This window comes from Megascapheus bottae, chromosome 4, assembly GCF_031878675.1.
Source record: "Megascapheus bottae isolate mThoBot1 chromosome 4, mThoBot2.hap1, whole genome shotgun sequence".
Taxonomy (NCBI): domain Eukaryota; kingdom Metazoa; phylum Chordata; class Mammalia; order Rodentia; family Geomyidae; genus Megascapheus; species Megascapheus bottae.
This window is the reverse complement of record NC_143512.1, coordinates 45,204,838-45,231,442: the sequence shown is the minus strand read 5'-3', so window position 1 is coordinate 45,231,442 and position 26,605 is coordinate 45,204,838. Positions and strand designations below refer to the sequence as shown.

General features: G+C 40.2%; 1 protein-coding gene across 1 annotated transcript; it reads right to left on the bottom strand.

The window, feature by feature from the left end:
• Nucleotides 1-472: 472 nt before the first annotated feature.
• On the bottom strand, nucleotides 473-26,586 carry Ptcd2 (pentatricopeptide repeat domain 2). The gene is made up of 10 exons (XM_090331808.1): nucleotides 26,436-26,586; nucleotides 25,128-25,220; nucleotides 22,595-22,724; nucleotides 20,076-20,193; nucleotides 18,625-18,703; nucleotides 17,875-17,966; nucleotides 13,560-13,673; nucleotides 10,715-10,789; nucleotides 5,131-5,244; nucleotides 473-2,122 (listed from the first exon to the last, which is right to left on the bottom strand). The coding sequence occupies exons 1-10, from the start codon at nucleotides 26,551-26,553 to the stop codon at nucleotides 1,898-1,900; spliced, it is 1,158 nt and encodes a 385-aa protein (XP_090187934.1). The 5' UTR covers nucleotides 26,554-26,586; the 3' UTR covers nucleotides 473-1,897.
• Between the last annotated feature and the right edge of the window lie 19 nt (nucleotides 26,587-26,605).

Here is a 26,605-nt window from a genome sequence, read left to right as displayed (position 1 = left end):
TAGAAACACAAAATACATCAGCTTCAGGAGAGACTAGACATACACAGGAAGTAAAAGTTCTGCAGCAACATGAGGCAATGTACCTCTGTGTCAAAACAAATACAGAAAATCTGTGGTCTTACTGATGGGAGTGTGTTGCTTGCAAGTACCCACTAGTTATTATGTAAGGCAACTGATGGAATGTACCCGGCACTCAGCACTTATCCCACTGTAGTCATGTGCCAACAGCCCAGTTCCCCATTTAATATCTCTAGCAGTTGCACAATACAAGTTCCATGAGAAATGAGGGCATTTTTTAAAAGACCTCTTGTTTTAACTCCATGTTAAATGAACAAAACTACATGCATCAGAATTACAATAATAATCAACTCTTTGCTGAGAACATAACTTTCTGAGCTAATACCATTTAAGTCAACTAATCCCTTGATTCAATTCCTATACAATACAAATGAGCCATTTCCTTTTTATTTTTTATTTTATTTTTTCCAGGGAAGAAAAGAGGTCAAATTATTATTATTTTTACTTTTCTGAAGTCATTTGCATTGGGATCTATTTTACAATGACTTGCTTTGTGACAAAATTTTTATATGAATCAAATATTACTGATCAATCACTTTTGCCACTGTAACTTTTTTTTTTTGCCAGTCCTAGGACTTGAACTCAGGGACTGAGCACTGTCCTTGGGCTTTCTCAAGGCTAGAGTGCTACCACTTGAGCCACAGTACCACTTCTGGCTTTTTCTATGTATGTGGTACCGAGGAATCGAACCTGGGTCTTCATGCATGCTAGGCAAGCACTCTACCACTAGGCCAAACTCCCAGCCTCTACCCACCGTAACTTTTTTTTTTTTTAATATTTTTTATTGTACCACCGTAACTTTTTAGTGACTATTTATTACCAAGTTTTATTTTTCCAAGTCATATTTATTTATAGATAGAATCTCCCCCCCCCTCTCTTTTTGTCAGTTGTTGTTTTTTTGCCAGTCCTGGGCTTGAGCTCAGGGAGCACTCTCCTTGGACTTTCTCAAGGCTAGAGCTCTACCACTTGAGCCTCAGCACCACTTCCGGCTTTTTTGTATGTATGTGGTACCAAGGAATCGAACCTGGGTCTTCGTGCATGCTAGGCAAGCACTTTAACCACTAGGCCAAATTCCCGGCCTGCACTGGTGTTTTCTTTTGACAAAGTTTACTATTCCTTCTTTTGTTCTTTTTTTCTGAGGTGGTGAGTAGGACTAGGGCTTCAGGCTGGCCTGGAACTTGTGACCCCCCCTCTCCTCTATATTTCAAGTGCTGGGATAACAGGGATGTTGTGCCTTGTCTGGCCTTAACTTATTCCTGAAAGCTGAAATCTGGCTTTGTTTATGATGCTGAGAAAATAAACAACTCAAGAAGTTTGCTCAGACATTTTTTTTAATTTCCTTGAATCTCAGAAAAGCTTAATCCTACTGTACTTGAATGGCAATTTCAAATCAGTATGCAAATTTTCGTAGGTATCATTATTTTCCAGATGAAAAGCAAGGGCTGACACACCCTGCTTAGAGTAACAGCTAAGTGGCAGATCTGATTTCAGATCTAAATTCAGCAAAGTATAATTTTTCAAGTAATTCTTGCTTGAAAAATCAGTCAGGATTGACTAGGCTTCCAGTGAAATTCCTTCCCAATGCACTGGAAACAGGACCTTGCTCTTCCTTTGGCAGTCGATACTGAAGAGCCTCATTTCTGAGGTAACTCAACTTCCTTTGCTCTACAGCTTCACAGTGGCACAGTATCATAACCTCTCTGATCAGTGTATCACCACTTAATGAGCTTGGAATTTAGGCAGGAGACCAAGTGTTAGCAAAGTGTCTAGTGAAATAAGATGCCTCAGTTCCTCAGACCAAGAAGAAGATTGAAAATAGTTACTCAGCCAGCAAGGATTGATTAAGGGGTTGAAAAGTCCGACGGCTGATAAGTCTCCTGTTTAGTAGCAATGTGTGGGATGTCCTGTCCTTGGGGATGTGGCAGAGCAGAGTATCCAAAGTGTAAGCAACGACTTGGCGATTTATGTGCAGTTTCTCATAGATCTCATCAAATCTGGCCACAAGGGTGGGCACCTCTTTCACTTTTTCCCTTACTCTGGCCAGCTAGAAAAAAAATAAAAGCAAGTCATTATGTTTCTATAAGAGTCCTTTGTTCTTCATATCCTTTAAAAAGTAGAGACAAACTTGTAAGATGTACATGGCACATCTAAAGTACTTAAAGCAGGGGAAAGGCATGCCTGACCGAAGAATTCCACTATCTACACGCCAAGTTCAGAATCAGTATTAACTCTAGAAGGGAGTTCAAATGGCACATAGTATATTTGTATACAAGAGGGAAATCAATGCTGTTCAATGTAATGATTTAAAGCAGGAATCAGGGCCAAATGACATAATATTTATATACAGCCAGGACAAGCTTTATGGAATTTTTACAACAAGCCATCAGCAGGTCTAAAATGAGTAATGTTATGATTCAGGTTTAGAATGGCTGTACGGAGAATGACTGGAGAGAATGGGCATGTGGAGGCTATCCCAGAGACCCCCATCTTACCCCAAAGGAGAAAGGACAGTGATTCAGATTAGAAATACATAGAAAAATATTACTATTAAAAAAAAAAAGAAATACATAGAAGAGCCTGCCATAGAGGTAACCTTGATCAAACTGCATATACCACGTCAGTTCTAGTACTACAAAAATACGAAATGGTAGCATAGGAACAATCTATGCAGAAAAGATATTTACTCTACTTCTTTGTTAACATGGTTCAAAACAAGAGAGCAGCTAACAGTAGTAACAGGATTACAGGGAACTAACAACGCTTTCAATAGCCCTCTAGAGGTATAAGGGTACTTTTGACTATTTACAGTTTTGTTCATTTAAAGTATGAGTAATACCTCCAACAGTTTGTTCTGGCCAGCTCTGTTCACCCTTCTTACTCATTTTAAGGCTTTATGTTCTTTTTATGTAAAAAATAACCTTTACATGTAAGTGTTAATGAGCCTTTATATGTTTAAAAGTTGAGAATATCGTCTAGCTTATTTTTTACCTTCTGGCTTTGTTGCTGCATTTTTGGAATACCAAAAGAGAAACGTTTAGGTTACAATAGCTAACAATGAAGTAATACTATTATTACTTTGGTAGTACTAGGGTTTGAATTCAGGGCCTTGTGCTTGCTAGGCAGTTGCTCAAGTTCTTAGAAACTTCTTTGCAATCAAATTTATCAGTCTACCACTGACATGGATTGTGATTGAGAGAAGAAAAGCTTTTCCACTATGAACTACAAAAGAACTCACCATTATTTGTATCTAGTATTTGTATAGTTTCATTTTAAAATGTAGTATCTTATCTATCTTGGTTTATGGTGAAAGAACAAATACCTTTTACCCCATTGGCAGTCTATCCATTCTGATAGGAAATGCTGGTACTGCTTCCATCTAAATTTGCATATGCAACTGGGTCTATCTTTGGACTTGCTCTTATGTTTCACAGACTAGTCTATTTATGAATTAAGCCACACTACAGCTTTTTTTTTCTTCCCCAGTCCCAGGCTTGAGCTCAGGGCCTGAGCACTGTCCTTGGGCTTTCTCAAGGCTAGAGTTCTACCACTTGAGCCACAGCACTACTTTCAGCTTTTTCTTTTTCCTTTTTTTTTTGTCGGTTGTGTGGCACTGTCCCTGAGCACTTCAGCTCAAGGTTAGCACTCTACCACTTGAGCCACAGGGCCACTTCTGGTTTTCTGGTGGTTAATTGGAGACGAGCCTCATGGACTTTTTGTGCCCGGGCTGGCTTTGAACCATGATCTTCAGATCTTAGCCTCCTGAGTATAGGTAGGATGAGCCACCAGCACCCAGCGCTTTCAGATTTTTCTATGTATGTCTTCATGCATGCTAGGCAAGCACTCTACCACTAGGCCAAACTCCCAGTCCCACACTCTAGCTTTTGACTTCATACCTCTTACTCCTCTTTTTTTCACAGGCTCTTCCTATTTTCTTTTGGTTGTTTTTTCAACTAAATTGAAGATGCAGAAGATAACATAGTAGTGTTTTTATTGGGACTGTATCCTTACTGTATTACTTTAGCTTGGGAAGAACCGGCATTTTATGAGATTCAGCCATCCTGGCTAAATACATTCTTTGCTTCCATTGGCATGATACAAGTTTTTTTTTTTTTTTTTTTTTTTTTGGGGGGGGGGTTATGTTGTTTGTTTTTTTGTGGGGCACTATGATCTAAAACTCAGAGCCTCTTGCTCTCAATTAACTTTTTTACTCAAGGTTGGTACTTTACCACTTTAGCCATACCTCAACTTCTGGCTTTTTGCTGATTTCCTGGAGTAGGGGCAGAGGATATGGGATCTAATACATAACTAGAGAGGCTGACTCTAGAGGTAAATGCCAGACACTATACACATATAGGGCTTGAATATTTTCTTTTTACTGTGTCTGTTTCCTGAAGAAGTAGGGAGAAAGTTTTGGAGGCTTCAGGGGAAATGGTAAAAGGTATAAAATCGCCATCCGCAAGAAAAGAGAGATTAAGCATATGATAACAATGTAGGAAACAAATAATGTCAAACGAAATATTTTAGAGGATACTGTTAGAAGGAAAAAAATCCTTGTACTCACAGGTAGAAGTCCTAAGAGCATCAAAGAAGATACCATTGAGAGTTTTCCTTCAGTTGCTTGTAATGAAATTATGCACAATAAAATAATATGTGATTTTTAAAAAGAGGTATCACAGCCAACAATGTCTCTAATGAGGTGGCTTACAGAATTAAGACACCAGGTTGGGGTGGGGGGTATAGGGCCCACACGACTCAGGAGGTATGCACTGGGAGGGGGCTGTGTTCAAGTCCAACTCAGGCAAAAAGTTAGCAGGATTGCATCGATTCATAAGCCAGGTATGTTGGTAAGTGCTGTGATCCCACTGTTTGGGAGGCCACCCCAGGCAAAATGTGAGACCCTATCAGAAAAAAATAAAGCAAAAAAGGGCTGAGAGTTTGGCTCAAGTAGTAGAGTGCCTGCTTAACATGCACTGAGTTCAAACCCTGCAAGCCACAAAGAAAAGTAACTGGGTGAACATTCTTAAGAGATATATGCAGCATATGCCTACTTACCACTTCCTCTGAGAATTTGTATCTTTTCACAAACCTTGATGTATTTCCTTCTGCAGCACTCTGTAGTATTTTTATCAGGGCTTCTAACATATTTGATTGGATATGGATTATAATCTGAATAAAAAGTAAGCAAAAACAAGATTGAGCCAGCATTTCAATGATGGGAATCATACCTAGCCAGATAAGCCTGTAACAAGAAGCATTCACCCTATCTTGATATTTTCTAATATTTTTTTGTGGGTGTGTATAGGGGGATCATGGGGCTTGAACTTTGGGCCTGGGCGTTGTCCCTGAGCTCTTCAGCTCAAGGCCACTGTCCTACCCTGGAACCAAGCTCCATTTGCCATTTTCTAGTGATTATTGGAGATAAGAGTCTCACGGTTTGGTAGTGCCCAGGCTTGTGGCTGGCTTTGAAGAGATCCTCAGATCTCAACTTCCTGAGTAGCTAGGACTATAGGCATGAGCCACCTTGGAAGGCCTTAATTCTTCATCTTGCAGAAGTCCAAACAAATGTTGTGAATGGGTACCTACCAGCAAACGTTCACTTTCCCACAGCAAATTGAATACCACAACTTTCAGATAGGAAACAATGGAGAGAGCATGACTTTGGAAGATAGGTTGAAATTTCAATTTTATTTCCTCATTTGCAAACATGGGAAAAGTATTGTTAAGACTCCACATTTGAGTTACTGTGAACATTAAATGAAAATCCAGCACACAGGAGGGATTCTGCAGAAAAGGTACAAGTTCCTCCTTTCTTCCTCTGCAGTCAGGACCATGAGAGTCTCCTAAAATCAGGTATGTGTAAATGATACTGTTTAACTTGTTAGCAGGCAGAGTGAACTCTGTGCATTAATTCACATACATTGATACCCTTTCTCATGTCTTGGTCCCCATTTCCCTCCCCTCCCCACCCCTCATCTTGTTTTCCCCCTTCCCGACCCAATTTCAAATAACCAAATACAAATATATCTAATATATCAGATAACAAAGTGAGATACTGTAACAATATGAGATAACCAAGGGACAGCAAAAGAGATGAGAGATAACCTAGTACATTAAGGACAACAATCATTCATTATATGGCTTTTGTTTCTATATCCTAGAAGTCCTTTCATTTAGCATCATACTATATGGCCTTATGTATCTGGGTTTTGCTCTATTGCAAATCTCTGCTGGGAGAGCCCAAGGTTTCTACTGATTATGACTAATGAGGGAAACCATTGAGCCTATGTTCCTTTGAGTCTGGCTTACTTCACTTAATATGATTTTTTTCTAAGTCTTTCCATTTCCTAACAAATGGGGCGATGTCATTTTTTCTGACAGCAGCATAGAATTCCATTATGTACAAATACCACATCTTGTTGATCCACTCATCAACTGAGGGACATCTGGGTTGGTTCCATATCTTTGCTATGGTAAATAGTGCTGCAATGAACATTGTTGTGCTAGTGGATTTAGTATGTCCTTGTTTCTGGACAATTGGGTAAATGCCAAGTAGTGGAATTGCTGGGTCATAGGGGAGCTCTATGTTTAGTCTTTTGAGGATCTGCCATACTGCTTTCCATATTGGTTGAACGAGTTTGCACTCCCACCAACAGTGTAGTAGTGATCCCTCCTGGCCACATCCCCTCCAGCATCTATTGTTATTAGTTTTCTTGATCCTGGCCATTCTAACTGGAGTGAGGCTACACCTCATTTTTGTTATATATATATATTTTTTAACCTGATAATTTCTTAACAATTGATTTTCAGAAATAAAATTACTAAGTCAAAGGGATGAACATTTTCAAGGTTCTTGATCTTATGAAAGGTAGATTTTCTGAAGAAGGCTTTCCTCTGTAATCATGAATTAGCTATTCTTTGGCTGTCTACTTTGTAACTGTCTGTTGAACAGACTTCTTATAAAGTGAAGAGGCCAACTGATTTAGCTCACAGTCATGGAGGCTGGTTCAAAGGTATGATTGGTATGGAGCTGGTATCAGCTCAGCAAGGGTTAAGTCCCCTTGCCTGGGTCACAGCACAGCAGATGGCAATGGAAGGATCACACCATAAACAGAAAGACACAGAAAGCAGCAAGGCTAGGCTCTTGTTTCTCAGTAATGAACCAATCCTGTTCAAGGTTTCCAAGTGGATGACAGCACTGGAAGAACTGAGGCCTAGCAAGACAACTGCCTGCAGTCTACCTGAAGAACAGACTGAAATGACCTTAAGCAGCCTCAATACAAAGAATCTCATCTTAGGGCCCTCATCTACACAATCTTTGTTGGGAGACAACAACCCAGGGGTTTCTAAAATTTCTCTAGATCTTTTCTTTTTTCAGTAGTACAAACTCAGAGCCTCGTGCTTACTAGGAAGGTACTCTGCCATACATCCAGCTTTTCTGTTTTGTTTTCTTTGGATAGGGTCTTCTGTTCATGCCCAGGATGAACAGCTGGTGATTTCCTTACCTAAGTTACTTGTGTAGCTGAGATCATAAGCACATGACACCATGCCCAGCTTGCTGGTTTGCCCAGGATTAGTTTGACTCCCAACAGTAGTCTACCTGATCTCTGCTTTTAGAGCAGAGATCACAGGTCTACCATGCCTGGTCTGAATTCCTCTATGTCCTGCGGGAGGAATCATTTGACTGCCTTTATTCAGAACATCTTTTGAAGAATGTCTGTATAACCAACAGACACAGGGTTTGTTTTTTTTTTTTTTTTTTTTTTACCCAGAGCAAAGGGCAGTCATGCTTACTGCCTATGAGTTGTTTTGTTTTGTTTTGTTTTTTTAAACATCCTAAGCTCACTATTCCTCTCCTAAAAAAGGGATATGATGTAAAAACACCAAGACTTTGGTTCCTGTTTTTGGTGTGATGAACTGTCCTTCAGCTGTGTAGTCTACAGTACTTCAACAGCACTTCTGAGACAGGCACCTAACTCATTAGCTTGCAAGTAGGGTGAAGTCCCTAACCCTTCAGTTCTTACTACTTTAATTAATAGAAATGAGTCCCAGTTTCATTGGCAGTAATCTTCCTCTTCAGGATATGGACAAACCTTCCTGGTTGAGGGCTGGGTCTCTAGTTCCTGGTATTTAGCCCAACCTTAGATAACAATGAATGGAAACGGAAGGATGTCCCCCCTCTCTCCCTGCCATGCACAGACAGACTACTGGGGGCCCTGAGCCTGAAATGACCTGCTTCTTGAAAATTTCAGTGCTAATGTACTCCATTTGATATTCCAGTTTCTCTTCCTCCCACAACAACTATCTCTGATTCAGCAGCAGCAGCTTCAAGAACAAGGTTTACAACTTCAATTACACCGAGGAGGAGAAATTCCCATGAGACTGTTCACTGCTGACTAAATGCCAAGGGTAAGTTTAAATGAGGGTCTTGTCTCAAACTTCACGGTACAGTTAAGAAAAATGAAAACAGGGTACAATACACTGCTTTAATAAACATTCCAAATCAAAGACTAGGGAAACTGAATTGGAAAGGAACAAGGGAAATTTTGGTAAGAAAAACTACTTAAGGAATTCAATCGTGCTGTCCCTTTGATTTTGTGAGGTCTCAGGAAATGACTGTCACTGGATTATCTTTGGCCTGCAAAGGGAACAGAAGCCCTGAGAGTGTTGAAATTCGATTTCTGGTTTCTAATATTTCCTTTTGAAGTCTGCTTCATTGAAGCAGAATACCATGTGGGGTAGAGATTTTTTAGCTAATATCCACACTCTCACTTCTTTTCTGGTAATAGAAGAAACTCCAAAAGCTGTTCATTTCTTGGGTTGCTTTGCATTCAGGAGTGAGCCTGGAGTTAGTGACATGTAACTTGTAAAAGGGACCATCCTTTTTTGTTCTCCCTTATTAATTCTTGTTGGGAAGGGGTGTAAGGGATGAAAGTCACCTGTTTACAATGGCAGAGTGGAACGAGAGAGGCCAGGTTCTTGATGACATCATGTAATACCACAAAATGAACCAGTCACCTTTGTTTTTTCTATATAAAAGAAAATCAAAACCTGTAATTTTCAAAGACTATGTTTTTGTTGTTTAATTTATGCTGTTCCCAACCAAATGAAATTTCTCACTTAACATATATGGCTGAGGAGTAGCCAAAGAGATTTTATGATAACTGAGTCTGTCTCTTCCCCACTTGCGTGGCTTACAGTTTCCAGCACAAGCATGAGCTAGAACTTTAGAGTGGCCTTACTGAATAGGAAAAGGGGTACTGTGACATTTACCAGTGTTAACAAATAAATGATAAAAGCAACCTTGATTAAAAAACACGAACTACTTCTCAATTTTCTGACAGAGTAAATTAAATTCCAAAACAGATCTGCATTTGACTATACACCAGAAAAATGGTTAGATTTCAAACAGAATCAGAAGAAAATCATTCTGTGTTTAGACATATTCAGAAGAAGTTAATCTTTTGATATTGAGCGGCCCTGCTAAAGAGAGGTTACAGTTCTTTTGAGATTAATGGGTTTAAATTCACACTGACAGAGCAGTTGGTATGGGTCTCGGTGAAATCATCTGCTAGACTCATTCAGTACATAGCAAACATTAGCTTGGAAAATAGGAAAACAGACCCTCTGGATCAAATAGGCAGGAGGAACAATTTAAATAGATAAAAGAAAATTAAGGTGGGAGAGAATTAGGTTAATTGAAGTTCCAACTGAATAGTATGGGGAAAGATTTTAGTGTAAGATATTAATTTTTAAAGTAAATACGGAAAACAAAAACTTCATTTATTTTTGCTAATATTTCTTAACAGACTGTCTACTTTTCCTGTGACTTCACTAAATTTCCTGTTCCTCCATAGTCACTAATCATATTTAAGGGCTCAAGGTAGATGACAGCCTTAGAAAAGCCAAGATCCACTAACAACAAACAAAACAAAACAACAACAAAAAACGGGTGCTGTTAGTTCACACTTATAATCCTAACTATTCGGGAAGCTTAAGACTTAGAGGATTGTGGTTCAAAGCCAGACTGGGTAGAAAAGCCTGTGGGACTCCATTTTCCAATTAACCAGCCTGGAGATGTGGTTCAAGTGGTAGAATGCCCTCAGTGAGCAAAAAAGCTGACAGCCAGCCGGACACGGTGGCTCATGCCTGTATAATCAATCCTAGCTACTTAGGAGGCTGAGATCTGAGAATGGCAGTTCAGCACCAGCCTGGGCACTGAAGACTGCGAGACTCTTATCTCCAATTAACCACTAGAAAACCAGAAGTGATGCTGTGGCTGAAGGGGTTGGGCTGTAGCCTTGAGCTGAAGAGCTGAAGAACAATACCCAGGCCCAGAGTTCAAGCCCCACGACTGACCAAAAAAAAAAAAAAAAAAAAAGAGGCTGGTGGGCTAGCTTCCATTAGTGTCTTTCTCTACCTCCACAGCCTTCCTAGTCATGCCTCACACCACTTAATCCTGTCTGATACCTATACACGCCTATGTCTCCTGCTTCATCCTAAGCTGCTGGAGCAGCCCTGTGCCGACTCTCCTCATGGGTGAATCTGCATTCAGTGGAGCTCCACTAATGACTGCTCTGCTGAACTGAGATCAAGCACTGTATACAAACAGAAAAGAAAGCACAAAGAAGTCACTTACATTTAAATTAGTGCAGGTTATACTCTCCGGATTCATAATTTTGGAAAAAATGTACATAGCTTTTTCCACTTCATTCTAGGAAGAAAAAAAGGTCACATTCCAAGTCATATGAGCATTTCTTGCTACTATAAAAACATTTTTAAGTAGGTAAAATATTCCCATTCTACTCCTAGAGTTTTTAAATTAACAAAGTTTTGGTAAGCAAAAATAAATGCTGGGGAGGCCAGGAGTTTGGCCTAGTGGTAGAGTGCTTGCCTAGCAGCACAAACACCTGGGTTCAATTCTTTGGTACCACACACATAGAGAAAGTTGAAAGTGGTACTGTGGCTCAAGTGGTAGAGCTCTAGCCTTGAGAAAACATAAGGACAGTGCCCAGGCCCTGAGTTCAAACCCAGGACTGGCAAAAAAAAGTCCTGTCAGGAGTGTCATCTAGTAGTAGGGCTTGCCTAGCATGCATGAAGAGCTGGGTTCAAAATTCAAAATTAAAAAGTCATAAAATGTTTCATCCAGTGGCCTATTATTCTTTTTTAATAAGTGTAGTTTCTAAACTGGAAGCATTATATTAGCATTTCTCCTTCTCCTATTAAATTAGCTTCTAAGAAAAACAGGAATGAGAAACAGGAATGAAAATTCCATTTTTGACACAATTAGAAGAGAGAAGCTTCAAACCACAGAAGTGGGAATGCCGCTGGAGACTAGGGATGGAGCCTGGGAAGGCTGGGGAGAAGATGGTGAGAGGGGACAGCGCTGCCAATGGGAAAGCAGACATGAGGCAGTGTGCTGTGCAGAAGGGAGATAGGGACCACATTGTGAAGAGGACAGGGCTGTGTTGGAGAAGGCTTTAGGAGACAGTGACACATATGTCAAAATGCCCCACAAACTGCAGTTGTTAAGGATCCTCAGAGGGCCAACCTAAAGTATACAACGCAGTTCCTGCATACATTATTGGGAAACTTCAGGATCAGGAAGGGTAAGTTTCTGGTAGCTTTCATACATTAGACTACTTTCCTTCACTGTACAGAGAAGCAGCTGTTCAATGAAAACTCCTTTATTGGCTGGTACCATTGACTAGAGAGGAACAAACCTGTGCATAACATGTGGACCAAACTGCAATGTATATGGGGTTGTAATATAAACAAAAAATGAAGATATGACACTACTAACAAAAGCAAAAGAAGAAAAAAGATTTAAAAAGTGTGTAAGCCAGGCTAAGTGGCTCAAACCCGTAATTCTAGCTACTTAGGAGGAACAGAGGGGGACAGGGGTATTGCAGTTTGAGGACAGTTTGGGAAGAAATAATTTGGGAAGACTCCACCTCAACCAATGGCTGGCATGATAGTATACATGCCAGTATCAGAGTCACAGGAAAAGCACAATGACACATGCGTGTCCTTGCTAGCAATACAGGGAAGCACAAGAAGACACAAGCCAGGCTATGTCCTTAAATAGCCACTAGAGAAAAAAAAAACCCACAGAGGGGAAAAAATGGCATAAGAAATTTCAAGTGATAAAAAAAGAAAGCATAAATGATACCTAAGTTTATCTTTATATCACAGTAACATAAACCAGAAAAATCCGCACTATATCACAAAGCAAGTTTAAAATTTGCACAGTGTACAAAGTACACCTAGAACAAAACAGTTCTGGAAGACTACAAACAAAAGGTAAGAAAAGGTATCTGTATAAAGCAAATTCAAATCTGACCAAATTGAACAGAAACAAAAGCAAGGGTAATAATTTCAGTACCAGGCAAAAGCAGTAATCCTAACCAAGGATGCACTTTATAATGTTACACTGATACTATGGCATAATGTTGTTCACAAAGATGGAACAATGATGATATATCTGTGCCCCAAACTGTGTTCTTACACTTCCTAAAGGAAAAACATGAGCCACACAAACAGAAATGAGCTACACATGACTTAGAAGAGACTTTAATTAATTCATCATCTCGGTTCCTGTCAGATTAATGTGGACAAAATAATTCTCCTGGACAGAAATTAATTTCAGGAAGTTGGGGAAATGATCAGGGCTCACTGGATGCCTAAGTGTATCCTCTTTACACCTTTCTCCTTCAGGACATTTCCTACCAGTGTATGGTAACAAATAAGATAGGAGTAAGAGTTCTAATTAGCTGTAAGAGCTCTCCAGCCCTGTTTGCCAACTGGGTAAATAACCTGGCTTGGTTAGAATTTTCTGCCATGAGATTTCCTTTCGCTACATAGCAAATTTGTTTTAGGCTTTTTAATAGGACATCTTAGAAGCAGGCTTCAAGAGAATCTTAAGAGGATGTGTTTCAGCTCTTTGATTTCCCTTCACAGAAGTTTGACTGCATAGGGATCCCCTCTTCTCTGGGACTTAGCCACTTACAACTGAGTTAAAGAGTGAGAAGACTAAATGAATGCCAAAGCCTCAATCAAATCATACTTAGACCTCAACAGTTGGGTCTGTCTCTGAAACCTCCTTGTGGCAATGGGCTGTGTGAAGTTTATAGTCATTCCAGCATTGGGAGAACATAATAAACTCTGAGAACATTACACAATAACTACTGGTTATTTTCACTGAAATTACCTAAGAAATTACTTTCAGAGTATAGCTTTCCTCCTTGACTCTCCACAGGATCTTGGCCAACTCCTTCTAAATAGAAATCTATGTTGGGTCCTCAAATGTAAATAAATTCTTTTAAAGCATAGGTAGAAATGTAGGTTGCCATAGCAACCTTGGCTTTCTTCATACAGGCTTTTTCAATACAATGAGAAGGAAAAAACATAAATTACAAAGCAAGAATGAATGAAAGTGAAGCATGTCTACTCCCAATTCACTTACATGTTCCCCATAGCCTTACCTGTTTCAATGCTAATGCCACAGTGAAACACAGTGCTCTCCTGGAAAGAATGTCTCCTTTCATTAAGGCTTCTTCTGTTAAAGTATTGCATACTTTAAAAGATTCAGGGCTATTCTGTGAGCAATGAGTAAATGTCATGAGCCTTCAAGTTTAATGAAATTATTAATAATATTTATTCTTTCAGGTTTCTCTGTAAGAATTTCCTCAAACTAAAAGAATTGAGCTCCACACACAGGCTACTTGCACACATACCAAGCTATCTGTGTACAGTTTTCTTTTATTTTTCCAGTCTGAGAGCAGGACTGGAACCTAGTACCTGACACTTTTGCTCACTGGCTGGTGCTCTACCAACTGAGCTACATTTCCAACCCTTAAATCTTTGTTTGTTTTTTTGGTTGGCTACCACCCTACCTCTTGAGCCACAGCATCACTTCTGGGTTTCTGGTGTTAATTGGAGATAAGAGTCTCATGGACTTTCATACCTGGGCTGGCTTTGAACCACGATCCTCAGATCTCAGCCTCCTGAGTAGCTAGGATTACAGGTGTGAGCCACTGTGCCCGGTAAATCTTTATTTTTATGTATTTACGTATTTATTTACTTATTTTTTGCCAGTCCTGGGCCTTAAACTCAGCACCTGGGCACTGTCCTTGGGCGTTCTCAAGGCTAGAGGTCTACCACTTGAGCCACAGCACCATTTCTGGCTTTTTTTCTATGTATGTGGTACTGAGGAATAGAGCCTAGGTCTTTGTGTAAGCTAGGCAAGCACTCTGCCACTAGGCTAACCTCCCAGCTCAAATCTTTACTTTTTTAAGTTATCAATTTTCTATCATGGAACAGTTTCATCACTAAGCAAACAATGACGTCTGGGTGTCTGGCAGGCTACTTTTTAGACACAGGCCCTGTAATGCACAAGTATAATTGGCCTGATACTATACTAAATAATAAAGTAATGCTAACACCAGGAATTTTTTTCGTACAAGGAATTTCCATTCTGAAAATATCCAGATATTTTCAAATGTAAATTTGAGAATAAGTTATTTGAGAATCCCATGAAATGAAAAACCTTACAAAAAACACCACTGGAATCTGAGCAACACACATATAACAAAGAAGCAAAACATCAACAATAATAAGACATGGAGCTGTAGCTTTGGTTCATGGCATGGCTCACTCTCAGTCCTCTAAACAAAGCCTGAATCAGGTAAGAGAGGCCTGTTTCGGGAGATGACTAGAAATTTGTACTTGTTGACCCAGTTCCATTTTCTGACTGGTCTCCACTGAGTGAAACAACTTATTCTTGGACATGACACCAGGCGAAAGGCCTAAAAGTAGTAGAATTAAATTCTGTTCACTTCAGCTTACAGTTGGGGAGGCATTCCTAGGTAGGCTAGAAAACCAGGGCCCACAGTGCTGAATCACTGAATGCTGTTGTGCATTTTCTTGGCATTCTACTTTACAAAATCAGAATGACATGTGATTGGAACAGATTTTTTTTAATCCAGGGTGAGCAAGTCATAGCCCTTTAGCCAAATCTAGCCATCAGCTAAGAATACATTTTGAATTCTTTAGTGGGGGGTAGGAGTGGGGATAGGAACTTGAGAATTCAAAGTCTTAGGCTTGCTAAGGCAGGCAGTCTATCTGTTGAGCCACACCTGCAGCCTCATTTCTCCCTGGTTACTTTGGTGGTGAGGTCTCACTCCTTGCTGGGTGCATACCTAGGTGTGATGTGCCCAGTTTAAACTTTCTGTTGTAGTGAGGATAACAGATACATGCCACCAGGTCCACCTCTTTGTTAAGAAGGGGCTTTGAGAACTTTATTGTCTGGGCTGGCCTTTTTAAGGCCATAAAAAAATGCTTTAAGAATTATAGTCTTGTCGGACTCCCCCCAATCTAATTTTCTTTAAGTTAATTTTTTCATGTCCTCTCTGAGAGAGTGAGGGAAAGGGTGACACTGTTCATCTTGATCTGACTCAGGACACTGTAACTCCTCTGTAATCTTTGTAATCACCTTTTTTTTTCCAGTTAAAATTTTTTTATTGTAATTAATAGAAGGGTTACATTATATTCGCCAGATAAAAGGTACATCTGTAATCACCTTTATAATAATAATAAACAACACATATGTATGTATGTATGTACACACACACACACACACACACACACACACACTGGTCTGTCATGGGACTTGAACTCTGGGCCTGGGCACTGTCCTTGAGCTCTTCAGCTCAAGTTGATAGAGCTCTACTACTTGAGCCACAGCACCGCTCCCAGTTTTCTAGATATTAATTGGAGATAAGAATCTCATGGACTTCCATGCCTGGGCTGGTTTTGAACCAGGGTCCTCAGATCTCAGCCTCCTGAGTAGCTAGGATTACAGGTGTGAGTCACTGGTGCCCAGTGTGGTCTCTGGGGTTTTGTATGTACTTTTACATGAACAACTTTATTAACTTTTAATGAAAAGTAGATTTGGGGGGGGGTCCTCTGACAAGATTTTTTTTTTTTAAATTCTCAAAGCACTTTTTCTTCAGTGAAGCTATCTCTAGAGTTAAGTATCACTCTTACCACATCTGCCAGCTTGACTCCAAACCTGTATATTCATTTGTTCCAAACCCATAGACTTTAAAAATAGCTTCGAATTAAGAAAAGTTCATTTTCCCACAGGTCAGTTTTATGAAAAACTTGCATCTACCACTGAAAGTCAAGTCCAGGAGTGAAGCAATCATATGCTAGAACTTCAGGAGCAATTGGAAAGTCGTTGTCAACACTCATATTGGTCACTATTATCTAAAAATACAGACCCCAAATATGTGGTCTCTCTGCACACATGTGTCATTTCTTAAATGAGAGGACAATTGTTTTAAAAATAGGGGGTTGAGTTTTGATCACCAAAAATCAGCATAATGAAAATAATGAATAATAAACACCAAATTTCATATCAACAGATGTTTGAAAGAGATGAAGTACTAGTATTCAGTTCCATTTTGAAGACCACATTGCAAAACAATTGTTTTTAAACACAAAAAAGGATTATGGGAAAATAAAAAGGTTAAACCATTGAATGACCCTGTTAGTTTCTGATAAACTTCAATCACATCTTCTTTCTCCATTCCTAGTTCTTTTGGAATTCTCTGGACTTTAAAGAGAAACTGAATAAATTTCTTGGAACTCCTGTCTTTGACAGAATGATTCTTTGAGTTTCTTGAGATGTGCTGTCATTTTCACTTTGATGTGACTCTCACTGCTATCCTGTCCAATAATTTTGAGTTTGATGCATTCTCCTTTTTTTGGGGGGGGGGAGGTGGTCATGGGGCTTGAACTTGGCCTGGGTGCTGTCCCTGAGCTCTTCAGCTCAAGACTATCACCCTACCCTTAAGCCAAGCCTCATTTCCTGTTTTCTAGAAGTTTATTGGAGATGAGAGTCTCAGGTCCTTTTGTGCCCAGGCTGGCTTTGAACCTTGATCTTCAGATCTCAGCCTCCTGAGTAGCTAGGATTACAGGCGTGAGCTACCATGGCACTCTCCTTCCTTCTTATCCCCCAAATCCTCAGTTGAAGGTTTGCCTCAGACATGGTGACAATGGCATAACCTGTGGAGACTTGGGAGTCTCCATACAACAGTGGCCTCAGGCAGATGGGACCTGACTCCAGTGTTTTATTTTTTTCAGTTAGTGTTCCTACATTCATTTGGTAAGTACTAAAGAAATATGTGCTAGATTCAATCCTGGTAATAACATAAGCACTTTTAAGTCCCAGATTTTATTCTCAAAAGAGTTCACTTTAATGTCATGCACAATTATTAAAAGCTTGTTGAGTAACAACAAGCTCTAAAGGGGTAGATGGAATCTCCATCTACTAAGCATAGTATCAGGCAGAGTCAGAAGTTCAATATGTGACACAAACAGGGGACAAGGATAATAGGGGGAAATAATGTTGCTCTTAGGTATAGTGATCATGAAAAACTTCACAGATAAAGTAATCTAAACTTGGCTCAAGAAACTAGGGAAGAATTCTAGAGGAGAGAACAGGACATGACAAATCTAGTAGTCTAGTATACAAGACTACTCTGGAGTAGTGCTGAAACATGATAATTGTCTCCTGTCACTATTTACGTGATTATCAGAGAAGAGCCAAAGACAATCATTACTTTCTCCATGATAAAACTGTTTGACAAAACTTGAGCTTTCTCAAACCAAATACATTTAAAACTGAAATATTTGTAACATACAGAAAGCCAACTTGGGCAAAACTGGGCAGAGATTTTTTTTTTTTTTTAAATTACATATAAGGCCGGGAAGGTTAAGGAGAAACAATCTTACCAGTTTGTAGCAAATTGCAAATGCAAGCAAATAGGTATCTTTGATGAACTTCACATCTTGATTTTTCATCTCTAGCAACACTTCCAGTGCACCTGCCAGAAGGGAAGAGAGACCAGTGGTGTTAAACACAGGTACAGCTGGCTCCCTCAGTTCTACTCTTTCCAGTACCAGCACTGATGAGTGTATTTAACAATTAACAAAATGTCAAACTGAATCACTAGACCATGTAGGAAAACCTAACTTTTTGGTAGGTTGTGGGGCTCGATCTCAAGACCTGGTGCTATCTCTGAACTTTTGTGCTTAGGCTAGTGTTCTGCCACTTTGAGCCACAGTGCCACTTCAGGTTTTCTGGTGGTTAATTGTAAATAAGAGTCACAGATTTTCCTAGCAGGGCTGGCTGTAAACTCAGATCTCATCCTCCTAAGTAGATAGGATTACTAGAATGAGCCACCTCTACCTGACAGATTTAATGTTTTAAATCCCACAATTTTAGCACAAGCAAAATCTGAAGATGTTTAGTTTAAGGTATGACATGAAAAGCAACGTTTTCAAATTTAATGAATGAGGTTTCCTTAATTTAACCTCTCATAAGGAATACAAGGATCATTTCTTCACAGGCCATTTTTCCTGATCCCTACACAGCAAAGACAGCAGAATTTTCCGGCAGTAGCCTTGAGCTGAAGTGCTCAGGGACAATACCCAGGCACGACCGACAAAAAATAAATAAATAAATAAAATTGTAGCACTTACTTTCATATTTGCCTTTGATAAATAACATATCCATCAAAATATTGAAAGATGTGGAATCTGAGAAGAAACCTAGTAAACGCTAGTGGGAAAAAAAATACAAGTTGATTAAAACTTAAAAGTGTTAAGGGATATGTATATGTATTTTGTACCTTTTCTATCCAGGTCTTATTTTGTTGCATATTTTTAAATTTAACTCTTGAATTCTCTAATAATCTTATCCACCAAGAATTTATTTCTGAAAAAGTTAAACTGCTTCCTACTGTCTTGACTGTCATGTTTTGGGAATGACAATGAAAAAGAGTTGATAAATCTCTTGGTTTCATGAATAGAAGGGAACACCTGCATTGAATGTGGTTCTATTCTGCTCAAAAGAAGCACCTAAGCCAATTAACAAGTCATGTAACCCTGGAAGAGTGGCCCTGGAGCTAATACTATGACATGGAAACTGTAAATGTATGTGAGAACTAGGTTGAAGGACCCCCCTGTCACAAGCGGATAATACAGAACTGATTACACACTTATGAAAATATAAGTTTTTAGAAATTCTAAACTGAAAGATATGTAGTTTCGTTTCCAGACTTTCATATATAGTAGAGTGCATTATTTCTTGTTTAAGAAAAAAGATTGATTATTAGTACTATTCTGAAACTGCCTTTACTTATTAAAATATCTTGGCCAACTTTCTAATACATAGGTGTTTTAAAGAAGGATATGCCTGTGATCCAAGCACTCCCTGATACTGAGGCCAGAGAATGTGAAATGCAAGCTCACAATGGGCCACATATCAAGGCCCTACTTTCTAAGTAATCAAATAAACAAATAGCCAAGCTGAGTATTTATCCTCTGTCATGAAGAGAATACTTCATATGAAAAGAGTAAGAGAAAAACAAATTAAAATTTTGGGGAGGGTTCTTAAATACATTAACATTTACATGGTATGTGGCACCTGTCTCAAAATTTAATAAGTATTTCTGACTATGGATGAATGTATGATACTCTCACGGTCTCAGTGGCCTCATTTGTAAAAGGGAAATAGCAACTGTTACCTACTTCCTCAGCCATTGTGGGAAACGATGAAGTATGCTATGGGCTTAAGCATAATGCTGACTACACGGTAGACATTCAATAAGTAATTACAAGAGACTACAGATGAAGGACAGAACAGCAGTCATAAAATGGCAGCCCATGTTAAAGCATCTTCCTCTGAAAACTCCTGAGAGGATGTATGTCCCAGGTCAATACATCCATAGTAGACAGACACCATGACATCAACATCCTACTTCTTTGATCTGAAACCTATATAAACCAGCTTGAAGCCACACTCTAAAAATACAGTGATTTATTCAGTTCAGGGACCTTTCTCTAACTACCTGACCCAAGTATAATATGCACTGAAAGGACGTTTTTTGAGGAAATCACATTGGCAGGAGAGGAAATCAGGGAGGAATAACCTGGTCTTTGATGAGCTCTACTGCAGATTCCTCAAGATTCAACTCATAACACAGCCTCATCAAAACTGGTCCAAACTTAAATTCCCCCAGAGTGGTATTTCTGTTCTCTGCATGGTACCTGGCAATCAAAATGATTTAATGAGCCGAAAGGTGTGGCATGGCAGAAAGGAAACACAGATCATGCTGTGCACTCTGCTGGGTGATGGAGACAGAATAAAGAATGACTCCGGCCTGTAAGGGAAGAAGCAGAAGTCAACAGCAGGCATTTAAACAAACACAGATTTTTCTTAGAGGCAAACATAGCCTGTGAAATAAAAGAAAAATGTACATTGTAATCATATTCTATATTAAGCAACAGCTGGCTGGGACTGAGTAGAGAAAAAAGCTAGGGAATAGGGATCTCGTGGAAACAGCCCCACAGCACAATAGAAAGGAGTTGGGTGATAGATGCTCTGTGCTCCCGGAGGACTATTTATTTCATGCCTACATAGGACAGCAGATAGCCCATATTTTATAATATATAGCAACCTTTGCTTTTCTAAGCTCAAAAGGCATATGTGAGCTATACTCACCTAGCTAAACAAATCAAATATATTTTTGAAAAAAAAATTTTTAATGCTGGTACCAGGGCTGGAACTAAAGGCCTTGCATTTTCACTTGTATTTTTTTCTACTCAAGAACGGCACTATACTTGAGCCCTACTTCCAGGTCAGCTGTTGGCTTTGGGCAACTTAAAGAAAAGTGAGGAAAATTAGCTAGAGGATCTCAAATAATTTGCCATTGTCAACTGAAATAAAACTTTTGGTTCTTAGCCAGGCGCAGGACCGGTGGCTCACACCTGTAATCCTAGCTGCTCAGAAGGCTGAGATCTGAGGATCAAGATTCAAAGCCAGCCCAGGCACAAAAGGACCTGAGACTCTCATCTCCAATTAACCTCTAGAAAATGGGAAGTGGGGCTTTGCTCAAGCGTAGTGTGGTAGCCTTGAGCTGAAGAGCTCAGGGACAGTGCCCAGGCCAGGTTCAAGCCCCATGACCCCCCCCCCCAAAAAAAATGGTTCTTTGATACAGTCTAACTATAAAATGGTATCCTCCTTTTGTAAAAATAGTCTGAGAGTTTACATTTAGAAGCCTTAAAAAGTTCATGCCCTATTACATTTTATATTTGCATTGCAAGTTTCGCCCCCAATGTAGCTATATGGAAAGGTGTTACAGATCCTTTAAGAAGAGGAATAACCTGGGAGGACCTTAGATCATCTGAGTGAGAATGCTGCTATGGAAAGGGATTTTAGTAGTTAGTATATACCCCACCCCAGTTCTCAGGAGAGAAACAAAAAAGCCTGGACCTGCTCCCACCAGCTTATCTTCCTGTATCAAGAGGTGATTAGTCCTTATCACCATTGCCATCTGCCATGATTTGACACAGGCAAGACAATCCTCACCAGAACTGCGCCTCCATGTAGTAAAACCTCCAAAACTGTGAGCTAAATATGTATCTTTTCTTCATAAGTAGCCTATCTCAAATATTTTGAAAAGTTTACTAACATACCCTCCGACCATAAAAAGAAACAAAGAATGAGTTCTATGCATAATGGCCTCATTGTGAAATCATTTGTATTAGTGAAAACTGGAAGCAATAGTTCAGACGTCCAACAATAGGGCACAATTAATTAAAATATCTAATATTAATGGAATCTTATGTGGTCAATATGGGAAAAATATGGAAACATTAGATGGGTTAGTTCTTTTCCTTCCTCTATGTGTATGGTACTATTCATTCAGAGATGGGATCCACTTCTCCCCAGCCTTGACTTTGGTCTGGTCTGGTGAGGCCATTTGTGGTTAGTAGTATCTTCAAGCTTGACAGCTTCTAGTCATGTTTTGGTTAGCATAGCCAGAGCTAGATTAATGAGTGGTGAGGACAATAGGAGGAGGGATAGGTTGGAATGAAATGGAATGCTGAGGCCCTAAAAATTCAGGGGAAGCCCTAGGACCTCCAATACTGTCTCCCTTACATGGAAACTCTATTAGTGGCTCAGAAAGGTATAATGGGCTTAAGGAAAGATGAAGACAGTTAGGAGTTCACTATACGGGTCCACAGGAAAAGTTCTGAAGCTTGATTGAATGGGGGATAGGAAAGGTACTAGGGAGAGGAAAAGCAATAGGGTTCCTTCTGTAATCAGAAAAACTCTAAAATGTCTGTCCTGGTGATTATGTGACTATATGAGAACAATAAATGTAATTATGTTGAAAACCTAGGGGATACATAGTAAAGTTAGGAATAGTGCTTTTCTTACTTATGAATTATCTGTTTTCAATATCCTCAACCCCTGGCATGTATGAATCCAGTAAGTATTAGCTCAATGTGGAAGCATAAATGTCCCATGTTAAAGGTGGGCTGTGGAGATGACCTGGGAGTCATCAGTGTATGAATCATAGTTAAAATCTTGGATGGGACTACTCCAGGAAAGGAATGGAGTGAGAAGGGTTAAGAGCTGGCACACTCTAAGGAAATGTCTTACCTATGAATGACATTTTTTGCTAGCTCCATATCATCCTGGGACTGACACAAATGAAGCAAGGTTTGCAATTCTTCCTTTAAGATAAGTTTGTTCTGGATCAGTTTGTCTTCCAATTTTCTAAAATAGGTTTCTGGAAGACACAGAATGATGGTTATCACCTAAGTAGACAGAGACTGTAAGCAGTCTAATCTAGGCCACAAGTGCACAGAGAGGGGATCCATGCTAATTGATTCCTCTGGAGCACTGAGGCCAGAAGATGGTTCCCAAAGCATAATATACAGACCCAAGATTTTCTTTAAAACACAGCCTCTGGGAATAGGAGAACAATAGCTTTTGGGTGAGCCTTTGATACGTTTGACAACTACTATTTCAAAGTTCAGCCCAGTGTACTGGAGATAAGAGTCTTACAGGACTTCCCGTCTGAGCTGGCTTTGAACCATGATCCTCAAGTCTCAGCCTCCTAAGTAGCAAGGATTCAGGTGTGAGCCACCTAGCAACTTTCCCTCTTTTAACCCTCTTGGTCTCTTTACTACTCAAGTGTTAAAACGCATGCCACAGTACTATACCATGGTACATGACAAAAAAGACCAATCCTCTAAACAGCAAGCACTCCATCACTAAGCAGGGTCTGCTGCTCGTTAAAGGACTGATAGGTTTTGTTCGTGATACAAACTGGGACAATGACAAGGAAACAGGGTCTAGACAATGACCTGAAGCCCCCCTGTGAACCTCACATGGCTCAAAAACAGGTGAAAAATTAAAATACTAAAATGAATTGTAGACTGAATTAAACAGCAGAAAAATATACCCACACCACTCCCATCTTTGTGTGCCATAGACGGCACTAGGATCAGTGGAATGAGGGAAGACCAGTATCTTTAGGAAAAGAGAGGGAATGGAGGTAGCAACATTTAGCAGTGAGGAAGGAGAGCTGGCTAGTACCTGCAAAAGTCAACAGGGACAGCAAAAGTATAAAGAGCTCATACCTGTAATCCTAACTACTCAGGAGGTTGAGATCTAAGGATCATGGTTCAAAGCCAGCTCAGGCAGAAAAGTCTCTCCTGAGACCCTTATCTCCAATTAACTCATCAAAAATCAGAAGTGGAGCTGTGACTCAAAGTGGTAGAGCACTAGCTTGAGCAAGAGTTCTGGGACAGCACTCAGGCCCTGAGTTCAAGTCTCACAACTGATTAAAAAAAAAAAGAGGAAAGCCTTAGATGGGTTTAAAAAGGAGTTTGGCTGGGTACCAATGGCATACATTTGTAATCCTAACTACTCAGAAGGTTGAGATCTGAGGATCATGGTTGAAAACCTATCCAAGCAGAGAAGACCTTGAGCTTGTTATCTCCAATTAACCAGCAAAAAGTTGGAAAGGGAGGTGTGGCTCAAGTTGCAGAGTAATAGCCTTGAGCTGAGGGAGAGTACTTAGGACTTGAGCTCAAGCCCCAGTACCAGCACGAAAAGGGAAGGAATGCATCAAGATGCATTATATGCTAAAAGGAATGGAGCTGGGTGCTAGTGGCTTATGCCTGTAATCCTAGCTATTCTAGAGGCTGAGATCTGAGGAAGGTGTTTCAAAGCCAGCCATGAGACTCTTACCTCTAACTAACCACTCAAAAACCAGAAGTGGAACTGTAGCTCAAAGTGGTAGAGCATTAGCATTGAGCAAAACAAAAGAGCTCAGGGACAGTGCCCAGATAATGAGTTCAAGCAATACATTCCCCCATTCCCCCAAAAGAGGGGGGCAGAACTTAAGATAGTTGGGCTGTAGTGGTTTCATTTTATTTTACAATAAAAATTCAAACATATCTGTAAGTATAGAAAATAAAATCACCACTCAGCTCGGGTAATTACGAAGAGTTAATTAATTTTACTAATTTTGTGATCTCCTTATTCCCTAAACACACTGGACTATTTACAGTAAATTCCACAATTCATATAAATTTCTCCTGTTTAAGAAATTTCTGAACCTATGCACTTTTTCAGCAGAGTAAAAATTATGAAAATGTGCCATCACCCACATCACTGTTTTGTTTCCTACAATTTCATTTCAGATGTTTTTCTTGTCCATGGTTACAACAAAGTTTTAGTTACCTGAAGTTTGTCTTTTTGTTACTGTTTGTTCTATGGGTCCTGTGGCTTGAACTCAGGGCATGGGTGCTGTCCCTGAGCTTTTCCACTCAAGGCTAGAACTCTACCACTTTGAGCCACAATGCTACTTCCTGGTGTTTTTAAATTATATAATTCATATGAATCATTGAGACTTTTCCATTGCATCTCTACTGATCTCCCAATTGATGATGACCTGAAAGCTATGATCAGCCCAGATTTATAGAGGATGTGTTAAAAGTAGAGTTACAGACTTTATGATAGAAGAGTATGGGATAAAAGGTGAATATTAAGGGTAGATTAGGAAACTAAATATATGTTCCCTATTCTGTTTATGATACAGATCATCACTGGAGACAATAAATAGATACAGACAGAGGACGTTCAAATAACAGATGATGTAAAAAATCAACAAAAAGGTTACCTTTGTTACCAGGGAGATTATAGGTGATAACCATTTTCTTCTGTTGAAATTCTTTTAATCTCACAATATTATCTGTAAGTAGGTATCTTTTAGCTAGAAATTCAAAGAAGAAAAGTAAAATAACTTTGTTTTATACTTAGTAAATAACATGAGGGGGGGGTGTTGGGGGAGCAAACTAATAGAATACAAACTATTAGCCAGTTTTGGCAGGTTGAAAGAAGCTACTAATTAACGGTGTAAAAAAGCCTGGCAGACAGGAAGCAGGATTTGAAGGACTAGTGAGGTTTTTTTTCTATCAGGTTTAAAGTGCACTGAAGTAACAAGGAAACTCCTGATTGCTTTCCTTTAAATGAAAATTTTGTTTAGGTTTGTTTTATCTAAGAAACAGCAACAGGGTTGCTACAGTGTGACAGTTGGAACTCTGGATTTTTGTCACTTACAAAATGAAGAGGTTATGGTCTTTCAGATCTGGACTTGGTATCCTTTTAATCAGAAATCAGTGATCACGGCTTAGTAAGTTTTGGAAATAATATCCTTTCCTTAGGATCCTGGGCTGGGTGTGCATGGGCTATAAAAGTGTGGCCAAAGAATCATGCACTAAAAATTGTGTGGTACAATCGCAGGGAAACAATAAATAAAAACTGTGACGACGGAAGCTCCCGAGTTCACTTCCCAGTACGGCATGCACGAACACATACACCTTAAGTGGACAGGTGCTGCTCATTTCTGAAAAGGCGGCCCAGTGAAGAGACCCGGTGCGGGTCTTTACCCGAGGCCAAGTTCAAATTCTTCCCGGAAGCAACCAATTCCCTGTCGCCTGGGGCAAAGGACTTTACCTACTCAGTATTTACTCTCAAGGATCAAGACCGGAGCACTGGTGCTGTCAAAGCAGATAGAGCCCCAGAATAATGCCCGGCACAAGACGACAAATAGTTTTTTTGTGTTTTTTTTTTTTTTATCACCACTCACTAGAGTTGAACCATTTTCATAGAGGTGTTCAGGGATAATTCTGAGAATAAGGAACCCTGAGCTGAGGACCCCCCCGATTCCTGCTGGATTGCAAACCCCAAAAGGGAGGAGAGTTCAGGGAGAGCAGAGTGGATCCTCCCTCAAGGTCGGGTCCCGGGTGTGTTTCGAACTCGGGGCGCCGCGGCCCCCGGGGTCACTGCTGCCCCCCCCCCACGCACGCGCACACACACACACACAGCCACGGACAAGGGCACGCTCCGGGCCTGAGGACCGCCTCTCCAGACACCCGCTCCCGGCTCCTCCATCCCTCCCCCTTCCACGGCCTGAGGCTGCAGATACCTCCGACGGAGCCAGGGCAGCGGCAGCGGCAGCGGGAGGTACCCGAGCCGACCACGCCGCCCGAAGCCCGTGGCGCCTGCAGCAGAACTCGCTCCAAACCCCGGAAGGCGGCAGCCATGTTTCCGCGGGCCGCACCAACTGCGGAAGCAGCGGAGGGGGAGACGTCACGC